General features: G+C 40.5%; 2 protein-coding genes across 6 annotated transcripts in view; one reads left to right on the top strand and one right to left on the bottom strand.

The window, feature by feature from the left end:
- Nucleotides 1–1,783, bottom strand: part of Znf346 (zinc finger protein 346) — a 23,000-nt gene extending 21,217 nt beyond the window's left edge. The window contains exon 1 of the mRNA XM_036188933.1: nt 1,756–1,783. Within this exon, the coding sequence (XP_036044826.1) occupies nt 1,756–1,783 (28 nt within the window). The remainder of the gene's footprint in view (nt 1–1,755) is intronic.
- Nucleotides 1,784–5,058: 3,275 nt separating this feature from the next.
- The window catches only part of Uimc1 (ubiquitin interaction motif containing 1), a 71,765-nt gene continuing 63,086 nt past the window's right edge, over nt 5,059–13,737 (top strand). For 4 of the 5 annotated variants that reach the window (XM_036188003.1, XM_036188002.1, XM_036188000.1 and 1 more), the window contains exons 1-3: nt 5,059–5,167; nt 8,429–8,583; nt 11,554–11,638. In XM_036188003.1, the coding sequence (XP_036043896.1) occupies nt 8,437–8,583; nt 11,554–11,638 (232 nt within the window). In that variant the 5' untranslated portion in view covers nt 5,059–5,167; nt 8,429–8,436. The other variant, XM_036187999.1, reaches the window with a different exon arrangement.

Raw genomic sequence — 13,737 nt, 5'->3', positions numbered from 1 at the left:
AAAAAGAGAGAGATAATCCCATAATTTGGGTGTAGCAGGAATCTTAAAGGTTCTTATTAATAAAATCAAACCTGAGGCCAGTTATTGGGGTGAATGCTGGAAGATCAGAGAAGCAGAGCAAACCACAGCTATCTCACCTTGCTAGTTCCTCAGGTGATTCTGTTTCCTCAGGCTGGAAGCTTCTGAGTCCTCCTCCACATGAATCTCAGCTGAACTGTGCTGCTCCAAAGCCTGAATGCTAAACCAGCCAAATGCTTAACTAACTATGGTGCCTGGTTTTCACGCCTTATATATCTTTCTAATTTCTGTGTCACTCCCTGGGATTAAAGGTTGGGTTTCTGGGATTAAAGGCGTGTGTCACCATGCCTGGCTGTTCTAATATGGTCTTGAACTCAGAGATCCACCTGGCTCTGCCTCCCAAGTGCTGGGATTAATGGCGTGTACCACCACCGCCCAACTTCTGCTATGGCTTGCTCTGACCCATTTTCTAGCCACCATTTTTGGCTTTGTTGTAGTGGCTGTCTGTTCTCTGACCCCAGATAAATTTATTAGGGTGCACAATATTGTGGGGAACACAATACCACCACATTTGGGAGATAGAGTTCAAGGCCAATTTGAGATACATGAGTCACTGACTCATAAAACCAGAAAAGGGCTGGCTGGCTTACCCTGTAAAGGTGCTTGCTACCAAGCCTGACAACCTGAGTTTGATCCCTGGGACTCTCATGTGGTATAAGTGTTACTAGTAGTTGGAGTTGGGTGGGCAGGGTCAAGGTTGAGTGTTTCTATGTTCATGACCTCTTATTCAGATAATTGAGTGAGATGGGACTTTTCTGTGGCTGTGATAAAATACCAAGACTAGACTAAAATTGACTTATGGGAAAGTGTATTTTGGATTACAGTTCTGGAGGGAGAGTCCACAATGGGAAGGAGGCATGGTGCAAGTGACCAGCCAGAGCAGGAAACTTATAGATCACAGCCACATGGAGAAGCAGAGTGGGAACTGGAAGTGCAGCAAGGCTGTAACTCTCAAAGCTCACCCTGAGTGATGTACTTCCTCCAGCAAGACTCCACCCATTACCTCCCCCAAGAGCACCACCAACTAGGGACCAGTTGTGAGCCTATGGAAGACATTTCTCACTCAATCTAGTAGGCAAGGGCTCACAAAGATTTGCAAAAGAAGCAAGATAACTTTATTTAGAGCAAAGCAATACATTTTATAGAGTATCCCTCTATAAACTGGTTACAATTGACAGCAGATCACATGAGGGTGAACTCACAGGCCCAGGTTGCACCTTGGGGTCTGTTTTTATTGGGTCTAAAGGAAGGTGGGGCTGGTTACTTGGGGTGTAGTTCAGGTGGTTCTCTACTGTGATTGATAGATTAGGTCATATATTGACATTTCCTCGTGCACATGTCTCTTCCTATAATGTATTTGATTTTAGAAATATGCACACACAGTTATGCATAGGCATAAGATGGTAAATAGGGGATTCTCCTTAAAACTTTTCTAGATATTTTGCTTTGCTGCACATATCCAAAACCAGTTCAGACCAGATCGGCCCTTCTGTTCTTCATATCTGAATACATTGGGCACACACCTAAATAGAAATTGTCTAAATTTGATTGTTACTAGGAGTGGAGAAACCCCTGTTCAGAGATGGGAGTATGTGTAGCCTGATGCAAGCTGGGAGTTGAGGTTTTTAGCTTGCTAGGTCTATTGTTTGGAAAGGGTCATGTGTGCATAGTACATACAGGTGAAGGAGCTGGGTGTCAAGTACATTGTTACAAGAGGATGTATTATATGTATATTTATAATCCAAACTCAAACAGGGTCCTAAGCTAACTCATCTCCTATTCATGCCTGCCTCACACAGATGGAACTGACTCCTGCAAATTGTCCTCTGACCTCCACAAGCCCATCATCTCACATGCAGGCCCAAACATGTACACACACGTACATGTTTAATTTAATAAATGTAATTAAAATAAAAATCAGTCTGTTTCCTTATGGTCAAAATATTTGCGACATTGAGTTTAACTCTTTTTCATACCTAAATCTAAGTAAATGCACCTTACTTAAATTTTATTTTTAAAAAATATTTCTGGATGTATTTGTTTTACTTTATTCTGATCTTGACAGTTAATGCTGGAGAGGCTTATTAGACTTTAAGTGCATCATTCAATAAGCAAGTGAACATAGGTCTGGAGTTTTGCAGGGCTGAGTTGAGGTTGACCCTAGAATTCTACCAATGATGCTTCTTTTTCTTTTTTCGTTTTCATTGGACAGGGTTTCTCTAGAGCCCTGACTGTCCTGGAACTCACTGTGCAGACTGAACTGGCCTTAGACTCACAGAGATCCACTTGCCTCTGCCCACTGAGTGCTGACATTGAAGGTGTGCGCCACTATGTCTGGTCACTGTTTTATAAGCTCACAAACCTTGCTTTTCTCTGGCTCCTGAAATTCATTGTTTGTTTACTTATTTATTTATGAGACAGTTTCAAAGTCTGAAGGCTGCCTTTGAATTTGCTATAGTTGAGGATGGCCTTAAGCTCCTGTTTCCTCTATCTTACATGTGTGTGCCTCTGTGCTGGGCTTCATCCTGAAATTCTTTTCTTCAGTGCATGGTCAAGGACTTGACATTTCCTGACTAGAGGCCCCTAGGGGAGAATGGGAATTCCTCATGCTGCTGATAGTGAGGCTGGACTGCATTTCCTTACTTCCTCTGGTAATTAGGTGCTGCAAAGTATGTTCAGACCATCCTGGGCTACACAGGGACATCTCACCCGAGAAATGCAGTCTTCGAGCTCTGCATGAAAACCATAGTCTTTAAACTGGATGCTCATGTGTGATGTGTATGTGAGTAGGGGCATTTTTGTGCCATGGTGGAGGTCAAATGACAACTGACCTTCTCATCTTCCACCTTGTTTAGACAGGGTCTGTTTTGCTGTATATACTGTGCCGTATATTCCATGAATTGCTGTTTTGAGGCCTTCTGTGATACCTGCTCCCAGTTTAATTCATCTGAATTCACTTCACAGGTATTGACTGTTGGCTTTTGGCCAGGTTACATGGGCAATATTTTTAACTTTTTGGATCTTTATTTATTTTGTGTATTTGTGTGCGTGTATGCCATGCTAGGTATCCAGAGGTGAGAGGACTGCTTGCAGAATTGGTACTCTCCTTCCATCGGCAGGTTCTCAGATTTGGTGGCAAGTGCCTTTACCTGCTGAACCGTCTTGCTGGCTCTCTGGGCAATGTAAGATAGCTCACAAGTCTTATGGAAGATATAGACACATGTGGTAAATAATTATAGCATATGGGACACAATATCTCAGCAGCCGAGGAAGCAATAGGAAAAATGAACAGGTTATAAATACTTGAGCTGGCTTTTGAAGAATGGTTTAGAAGTCAGTGATCTGGGGGATAGAGCAAAGATATTCTTGAATTTAAATGTTACAGAAAAGTACCAAGAATAATGTACCTGTGTTCTGCTACCCAACTGTTGATAACTTGTTACTTGTTTATTATTATCATTACTGTTTTTGAGACAGGGTCTTGGAATTTAGCCCTGGTTGGCTGATTACTTTCTGTGTAGCTCAGGCAGTTTCAAACCTGTGGCAGTTCTCCTGTCTCAGCTTCTTGAGTGCTTGGATTGTAGGTGTGTGCTATCAGTCCTGGTCTTGACATCTCTCTGAAGTCCTGTTTATTACCTTCCTCTTTACTTCCTCCTCATTTCCATATTATCACCACAATGTGTACCCATTTATCCATTAAAATATGATTTTAATATAATTTCCCGCAAACTATGAACTATGTATACAGTTTTATATATATATACTGTATATACTGTTTTCTTATATTTTTGGTTGTGAGCCTAGCCTTTAACGGCTGAGCCATCTCTCCAGCCCTATACTGTTTTCTTTAACTTTATGTGGAACATTCAAGATTTGTTCCTATTTATTGACTCGTTATTTCAGTAAGACTACTACTACCTCCCCCCCCCCCCCCCCCCTTTTTTTGGGGAGAAATATAGTCCTGGCTGGCCTGGTACTCTCCTGCCAAGGCCTTCTGAGTTCTGAGATTAAAGGCCTGGCTTCATTAAGATTTGTTAGAAGCTATCAAATGTTACATAGGACCCAGATGAGGTCCGGGTCCCCCCCCCCCTCCTGACAGGGTTTTTTCTGTGTAGTTTTGGTGCCTGACCTGGATCTTGCTGTATAGCCCAGGGTGGCCTTGAATTCACAGAGATTGTCCTGGCCCTGCCTCCTGAGTGCTGGGATCAAAGGCATGCACCACCACTGCCTGTTGAGTTTTAACTGTAGAATTTTATTGTATAAATATTTCATGTTTTATTCATCTTCGTTGTATTAGATGTTTCTGCTGTTGCCATTTTTATTTCAAGGAAATGGGCTACCTGGAACATACCTTATGCTTACTTGTAGAACTTTCAGTAGTTTTAAGATTTATTTTTATATCTGTGTATACGTACGTACGCCAAACTTACAGAGGTTAGAAGGCATTGGATCCCTGGGAGCTGGAGTTATATGCAGTTGTGAGCCTACGTGGGTTCTCTGCAAGAGCAGTACGTTCTCTTAACCATTATGCCATATTTCCAGCCTCATCTCTGTATTTTTCTTCAAAATGCATATTTTAAATTTCATCACATAAATCAGCCTCAGAAGTGGCCGGTTCTAATTGCTACGTGCCATAGCTGAGTTGATCACTGAGATGATCAGACATTAATTTACTGAAAGTTTCTAAGTAGTCATGTGAACATTTAATGTCAGTGTTAACTCAGAATTCGTGCAAATAAAGTACCAGAAGTGGCTTGATGTAGCATAGCTGATTTCGAAGGGTTTACTATAAGTATTTGGGGACTAACTTTGCTTGGTTTTCCTCAAACCATGGCCAAGTTCTAGCCACAGCACTTTGAAGGGTCGCGGCCATTCCAGGTGGTTAGCTCGGCCCACACTGCCCCGCGCCTGCGCCTGCGCGCCCCGCCCCGGGCCCGCCCCCGCCCCCGCCCCGGCCCCGGCCCCGGCCCCGGCCCCGGCCCCGCCCCCGCAGGTTCGGGCCGCCTGGCGCGTTCTCCTCTTGGAGGAGTTGCGGCCGCTCGCGACCCCCAGCGTTCAGGAGGCGCTCGGCGGAGCTGCCAGCGCCGCGGTGAGTATGCACTGCCTCGGCACGCTGCGGCCGTCAGGGTCGCGCCTGCTTTTCACTCTGCCCGGCGGCGGCCGCTCCGTCTGAGGCGCGCCTCGTAACGAGTAGGCCGCTCGGCCGGGCGGGAGCCGACGCGGGGTCGCGCTCGCGGCCTCGAGCCCCTGGCGTCCCCCTCCGCTGAGGGCGGCCTGCGGCCTCCCGGGCGCCCTCTCTTGCTTTCCGGCTAACGGACTCTCCGAGGACGTTACTTTGGTTGTCGAGTGAGAGTTGACTTCACTAGTTCTTCGCCTGAGACACCGTCCGCACCGGGTCTCTATGGGTAGTATCCCTGCCCGGCTTTGAACTCTAGGTTCAAGATGGCCTCTAACTCGCGATCCTCCTGCCGTAGTCTCCCAGGAAGTCCTTATCATCTACTAACGTCGCCAGTAGAGCTGGTGCGTTTCCCGGGGACGAGGACAGACAAACTGCATCAGAACCCTGTGGGACCCGAGCATTGCCGCCTCAGTGCTGGAGCTGGGTGTGAATCGGGTCCACTTGACTCCTGTCTAAGGGCACTTTAGTCTGTATCAAACACGGGCCACGCCGAGGTGAAAGTAAGCTCAACGTTTAGAATTTTTGTTTTGTTATGAGAGACAGTGCTTTGTAGTTGAGTCAGAGAAAGTCTAGTTTTGGAATCAGATGCATCGTCTGTCATTTCCCAGCACAGCTACTTGTCAGATACTTAAAAAAACAAAACAAACAACAACAAAAAAAAACCCTGTTTCCTAACGTATTAGATAGTGATGTCTTCCATGTAAGAGTTCTTGGGAGGAATAACCTCTGTAATAGGTATGAGATACCTAGTAGTTTGTCTATTGGTTCTGTCAATGATAACTATGATTGCTCAAGGTGTGTTTGAAATCTTTTTTTGCCTGTGTGTGAACATAGGTGGTATCGAAAACACACACACACACACACACACACTTTCCACTGGATTTAATCCCTGTCTCCTTTTAAGGAATACTGTAAAATTTTTAGTTCTAAATTTTATAAACCTCTTTGTTTCTTTATATACTTCTTTATTTATAAGGATATTGTTATTATTATTTTGATTTTTCGAGACAGGGTTTTTCTTTGTAGCCTTGGCTATCCTGGGACTTGCTCTGTAGACCAGGCTGGACCAGGTTGGTCTTGAACTCAGAGATCCACCTGTCTCTGTCTCCCAAGTACTGGTATTAAAGGCATGTGCCACCACTACTGGCTAGGATTTTATTTTTTTTTTATGCTGTTAGAAGTAGAATTTAGGGTGTACAGCATTAATTTTCAACCTGTGGATCTTGACCCCTTTGTGGTCAACCGACCATTTCACAGGGTTACATATCATATCCTGCATTTATTTACATTATGATTCACAACAGTAGCAAAATTACAGTTAAACGAAGTAGCAACAAAAATAATTTTATGGTTGGGGGCCACTATAACATGAGGAACCTAATGGTCACAGCATTAGGAAGGATGAGAACCACTGGTAAAGAGAGATGGCTTAGCAGTTAAAAGTACTTACTGCTCTTACAGAGGACTTAGGTTTGGTTTTCAACACCTGTGCATAACTCAGTTCCAAAGGATCTAGCACCCTCTTCTGTCCTGAAGGCATTAGGTACACAAGTGGTATACATAATACATGTAGGCAAAACACTCTAATACATAAACTTAAATAAATCTTTAAAAAAATTAGAATCGGGGGATGGAAAGATTTGTCAGTGCTTAAGAGCATTGATTGCTCTTCCAGAGGGCACTGGTTAAATTCCCTGCACCCACCTGGTGTCTTAGAATTGCCTGTAACTCCAGTTCCAAGGGCTGCCATCTTCTGGTCTTCCAGGCACTCTAATTAACCTACCTAGAACCTCCAGTATAACCTTTGGTGATGAAAGCAAACAGTTTTTTTTTCTTCTTTTTCTGAGGAATGATCTCATTATTTTGTTCAGTATTATTTCTACCTTACAATCCTGCTTTAGCCTGCAAATAAGCTGATATTACAGGCACATGACACAGCCAAAGCAGACATGTCTGCCCTGTTCTTTGTCTTGAGAAATAATTCAGTATTTTACCTTTAAATATATTTCTGTCTAAATTATTACATAAATAGATAAATATTAGCTATGGGATTTTAGGAGATTCCCTTATAGATTGTAGTATTGAGGTTTTTATTGTTAAATTTTTGAAACTGTACTTCTATTGTCTGGGTTAGCTTTTTCCTTGTTATCTTCCTGTCTCTGCTTCCTGATGTTCTGGGAGCCACTGCACCTGGTTAAGAGTATTAATCGTGTCTCCCCCCCCTCCCCACAGGGTTTCTCTGTAGCTTTGGAGCCTGTCCTGAACTAGCTCTGTAGACCAGGCTGGCCTCGAACTCAGAGATCCACCTGCCTCTGCCTCCCGAGTGCTGAGATTACAGGCGTGTGCCACCACTGCCTGGCGTATTAGTATTTTTTAAAAAGATCTTTTGGGTAAATTGTTACTGTATACTTGAGGAAATCAGTTGTGTAAATTAATATGTAAGGAACCAAGATAAATTGTTTTTATGACATTAACATTTCACTAGAGAGATTAGATTTATTTGTATGTGTTTATATGGACACATACATATGCTCATCTCCTGTATAGATATGTGGTGATATTCTATTTGTGTTCTAACAAATAAAGCTTGCCTGGAGATCAGAGTATGGAGCTAGCCATTAGTTAATCATAAAGGCCAGGCAGTGGCGGCACACACCTTTAACCCCAGCACTTGGAAGGAAGAAGCAGGAAGATCAGGAGTTCAAGGCCACCCTGGGATTGACCCAGTCCAAAAGAGAAACAGCCAGGCAGTGGAGGCTCAGTGCCTTTAATCCCAGTACTAGGGAGGTGGAGACAGGAAGTAATATGGCTGGGTGGAGAGAGGAATATAAGGTGTGAGGAGACAGGAGCTCACCCCTTTTCAGTCTGAGGATTCCTGTAGGTAAGAAGTCTTTCTAGTGCTGCTTTACTTCTTAGAGCTTTCAGCTTTCACCCTCGATAATCTGACTCTGGGTTGTTGTTATTAAGACCAATTCATGCTACATATGTATATGCATACATGTATATATTCCTTTACAGAAAAAAGGCAAAAATTTTAATGAATAGTAGAAAAGTTCTAAAGTCTAGATTTATTTCCCTAAAATGGCTGTCATTTGCTTTTATTTGACCAAATCGAATAGCCTCTAGATTAGAAACGTGTACTTTGAGTAAATTATTGAACTTGTGTTTCAGACAAAAAGATGCCACGAAGAAAGAAAAAAATTAAAGAAGCCTCTGAAAGCCAGAACTTGGAGAAGAAGGATCCAGAAGCCAGCAGTTGTGTCAGTATGAAGAAGAAGCGTAGACTGGAGGACCTCCTCATAGTGATTTCTGATAGTGATGGAGAGGTTGGTGTTTGACATGGGGATGTAGGTCTTAGGCTAGGCCTCATTGCCCACTGCGTTTGTTTTGACTCTGCCCTCACGCTAGCTGGCTGACTTTGTGCAGATTTCACTTGATTTTCTTCTGGTCTCTAAGTGGAGTTATAGGTTATTTAAAAGAAAGTAGCCATGCCGGGGATGGATTATTGTTCTCCTTTTTGTAATGTATTAACCCAATATGATATTTTAGACCTGTTAGAGTCAATTAAATGAAATATAAAGTGTAATTTTTGTGTGTTTGGAAAGTAAAAGAAAATGTGAATGCTGCAAGGGATGGAGCTCAGGCTTTGTACATGCTAGGGAAGCATGCTGCCAACTGAGCCAGGAGATTTACATTACTGTGGGACGGCTTCTAGGAGAGAGATTTTCTTGGATTTTAAACCTTCTCCTTTATTTACCATTTCTTTGTAGACCTGTTTGGCCTGGAACTTCAGTATAGATCAGGCTGGCCCTGAACTCACAGAAATCTGCCTGCCTATGCCTTCCAACTGCTGTCTTTATTGTTTTAATTATTTTTCCTGAAGTCTTTGCATCTCATTTTCCAACTGTTCTTGTTCTCACAGCTTGTAGTAGCAGTGGGAATATTGATAGAATTTGTTTGATATATTGTTCTAATGATTACTTTTATAGTGTACTTTTCATAATTCCTTTTATCTTATTTTGGCTATTATTTGGTTTTTCAGTTTTGATTGGTGTTATTTGACTTTTACTTTCAATCTTTGTAGTAGTTGATGGACTTTATGCTTTTTTATTTAATTGTAGCATAATTTCTACATTATTAGAAAGTAGAACATTATTATATTTTTCTTTTTTCAATGTAAAAACACACTCTCACCTGATAAGAGATAGTTTATTCTGGAGCCATATATGTGTGACCATGGCCTGGGAACACAGATTGAGGTTACCCCAAATTCCAGGTTCCAGTGTGGTAGCAGTTTCATAACATTTCTATGATAAGAGAACAAAGAAAGTCATAATCAAGGCACTTTAAAAAAATACATTGATAGACACAATAAGTAGGTGGTTATAGCAAAGTAGCAAAATCTCAGTTGTAGGTCTTAAATGCTATCTGATGGCTCTTAGCCTTTTGGTTGGTGAAAACTAGGGTTTTTGTTAAGTTAATACATTCCAAAGGTTTTTATCTGTTAGCCAGAGGACGTTAGGTCCAACACAGAGGTAGGTAAAGAATGGGTCTTTAAGGGGTAAAGATAACCCAAGATAAATTGTAATTAGAACCCAAAACATTCCAAATTTTCATCAGTAGATCAGCCTTTACAGACAACTTCTTTCCAGGAATTCTCACTCACACTTTTATATTATTTATTAGTGTGTTTATGTCATATATTAGTGTTTATGTCATAGAATGTGTATGTGGGGTTGAGGACAGCTTTGTGGAGTCAGTTCTTTCCTTCCGCTTTTATTTATTTTTATTTTTAAAAATTTTAAAAAAGATTTACTTAGGTATACAGTGTTCTGCCTGCATGTATGCCTGCAGGCCAGAAGAGGGCACCAGATCTCATTACAGATGGCTATGAGCCACCATGTGGGTGCTGGGAATTGAACTTACCTTGGGAAGAACTGCCAGTGCTCTTGGCCTCTGGGCCATCTCTCCAGCAGAGATCCTACACAGGTCATCAGGCTCGCATGGCAGGTGCTTTACATGCTGAGACATCTCTCTGGCCCCTTTTGTATTTGTCCCTAATTTTGTTTTATTCTGAGATGTAAAATTAAGTATATTAAATACTTACTGTCAGTTCTTTTCCCAGTGTTTCTCTAGCCACTTTTGAGAATGACGCTTGTTTACTAGATTTGTTAAAAAGTGTTACAAGTATAACCTTTCCTGAGTTCTTAAATATTTTATCATGTTTGCTTGATGAGATACAAAATCCTTTGTTTAAACATTTTTGTCTTATAATTCCTTAGTTTATTGCCTTTAGGGTTTTTTTTTTAAAATTGTTGTTGTTGTTTATTTACTTATTTTTGCTTTTGTAAGCTGATTTTAGGATATCTACTAGCTTTCCTTTTTGAGGGTCAGTTATTGTGTCTGTCAATCTGAATGTTTTAGGAATTTTTCTTTTATTTGCTTAGCATTTACTGTAGGATGTGTCTGGGAAATTAATTGTTCAGGCCATTTTCTTGGAGAATAGTGGGCACTTTTCTGACTCCTCATCCCTTTCCCCACTTGAAAATTTTCTTGGGCTACAATTTAATATTTTGTTTTCTTCTTTAGGATCTCTAGTTATACATATATTATTTCATCTTTGCCTCTGTTCTTTTTTATCTGCTTTCTCCTAGATAATTTTTTTTCCTTTTTGGTTATCTTGATTATTATTTGGTGTTTTTCAGTGCTACTTACTAAAGTTTTTTTTTTTTTTTTTTTTTTTTTTTTTCTGTTTTAAGACTGGGTCTCTACATGGCTTTGGCTGTCCTGGAACTCACTGTATAGACCAGGCTGCCCTCAAACTCATAGTACCTGCTCTCTCTCTCAAGTGCTACTTTCTAAGTTTTGGTGTGGAGTGGGATTGGTATATTTGGTTTTCTATTGATTTTGTAGAATTCCTTTACTTTCTTTTTCTTTCACCAACCAGTGGCCAAAGAATGATTTACAATAAATGGATACATACTGAATTGAATGAAATGTCTTTGATCTTGGGTAGATGTCTACTAGTATTTTGGAGATTGCCCAGTTTCTGTGTGATTCTGTATATGTGATAAGTAATCATGTCAGTATATTATATAATTTCATTTTTGTGGTTTAATTGGTTTTAGATCTTGAATGTTCTTTTTTAAAATTGAAAAAACGACTTTCTTATGTGTACCATTTTAATAATCACTAATAATTCAAAGACTTCTACTAACCAAAGGAAATACAGAAGAAATGGAGAAATTACTACTTTTAATGTCATTTACTTTGATCATACCTCTTGTTTACAACAGGACGCAAAAGAGGAGAATGGATTGCAGAAAATGAAGACCAAACAGTCGAACAGATCAAAGTGTTTGGCTAAAAGAAAAATTGCACGTATGTTTTCATTTTTTAGTTGAATTGATGTAGTGTTTTCATTAGGAAAAGAGAATTCTCTAGAGGTGTCTGTGTTTCCTGTTCTGATTTTTTTTTTTGTAACTTCTGCAAGTTTTTTAGAGAGTTAATTTCTGCTTAAATATTTGACTTGCTAGAGGAAGACTGTTGAAATTGTAAATGTGATCTTCATGGCTAGGTACTCTTACTAGAGCCCTTGATTCTCTACTCACCCTTAAATATTTTACTTTATGTCTGAGTACATGCTTGTATGTGCTTGGGACTAGAAGAGGGGGTTGGATCTGTTGGAACTGGAGATACAGATGATTTGAGCTTCGGTATGAGTGTTAGGAAGTGAATCCAGGTGCTCTGCAAGAGCAGCAAGTGTACTATTAACCATTGAACCATCAAGAGAAAGCCATTCAGCTCCCTGTTGTCTTTCTTTACTATGTACATCTTAGACAAATTGCAACTTTCAGTTGACCTCTGTTCATCAGTAAAGGCATCATTGGGAGATGACTTACTTTTTTTTTTTTGACCTGAGGATCAAACCCAGGGCCTTGTGCTTGCTCTACCACTGAGCTAAACCCCCAACCCCAGACTTACTTTTTTGAATTGAGAAAAAGTTTAAGATTAATGTGGACTGTTTAAAATTAGTGTTAGCTTAGGTAATTCTGCCATGGGTGGTATTGAGCAACTTATTACAAAGCTGAAATTCATAGTGGCAGGGCATTGTCAAGACTCAGAGCTTAAATCTGCCTGGTGTTACTGCTTAGTAATGACTGTGTTGGGACAACACAAATGGACCATGTCATGGAAGTGGAGGCAGAAGAATCAGAGTTCAGAATTATCCCCAGCTCTGTAATGAGTGCCCCACGTTGGTTCCACTACATGATCCACATACATTTCTCCACCTTGGACCACAGAAAGTTCTGTGCTTTGATTAGAGAGTTAGGTGTGCATACAGTAGGGTGGCCGAGATGTGGTATTGATGCTAAGTAGTATTTTGAACTTTTGGGAGAAATTGATTTGTTCATGCCTTCTGCAGGGAGCTCTATGCTTCAACTCATGAACGGAAATGGGGCCAGAGGTTTAGTTTAGACTTTTGGTTGACCCATCTAAACAAATTGGGTAGTTTTTGGCAAGGGCATCCTTAAATAGCTGCACAAATGTATAATTCAGATTACTAATCCTAGTAAAATGGTGTCTTTGGGAAACTCATTTGAAAAGGAAAAGTCTGGGCCATTTTTCTGTGCTGAAATTTTTTCTGAAAATAAAAGTGATGACAGAAATTATATATATATATCCCCGTTAAAGAGCTGAAGATTGGCTTCCAGAAATTGTTTTCTGATTCAAACTTGATGGAAATGAGCTAATATTGCTTACCTTTCACAATAAATATTAATTGTGTGAGGACATTAACTTTACTTGCAGTTGCAACTTAGGGAACTTCAAGGGAACACTACACTGAGAACCAAGTAAGACAGCACTGGAAACCCAGAATTCTATAAATATCCTGGGAATGATTATCTGAAGTATAACCATTGTGTGTGATTCTGCCCATGTTTAGAAGTACTTATGTTTGTGAGCAGCTAGTTTTTGTTAGGAAACTAAGTAAATTATTAGTGGTCCTGATTAAAGGTTTCAAAGAAGAATTCTTTGCTGTGTATTGCTATACAAGACCTAAAATCTCTTATACCTCTGGACACAAGAAAGAAATACCAGATTTTAACTCTAAGGAGTGATACATGATGAAACTGAAGCTATTTCTATTTTCAAGTTACAATTTTTCAGTATTATATTTGGAGCATAATCTCTGCCATTGTATATGTTTGTTATATTTTATACAATTGTTCTATTTAGGTTTCTATTGTTGTGAAAAATACCATGACCAAAAACAACTTGGAGAGAAAAAGGGTTTATTTGGCTTATACTTCCATATCACAGTCCATTATTGAGGGAAATCAGCGCAGGGACTCAAGCAGGAACCTGGAAGCAGGCATTGGAAGCAGACCATGGAGGAATGCTGCTTACTGTCTTTCTCTCCATGGCTTGCTCAGCTTTCTGTTTCTGGACTGCCTGCCTAGGAGTGGTACCACTTA

This window comes from Onychomys torridus, chromosome 5, assembly GCF_903995425.1.
Source record: "Onychomys torridus chromosome 5, mOncTor1.1, whole genome shotgun sequence".
In the NCBI taxonomy this organism is placed as follows: domain Eukaryota; kingdom Metazoa; phylum Chordata; class Mammalia; order Rodentia; family Cricetidae; genus Onychomys; species Onychomys torridus.
This window is presented reverse-complemented; position numbering and strand designations above follow the sequence as displayed.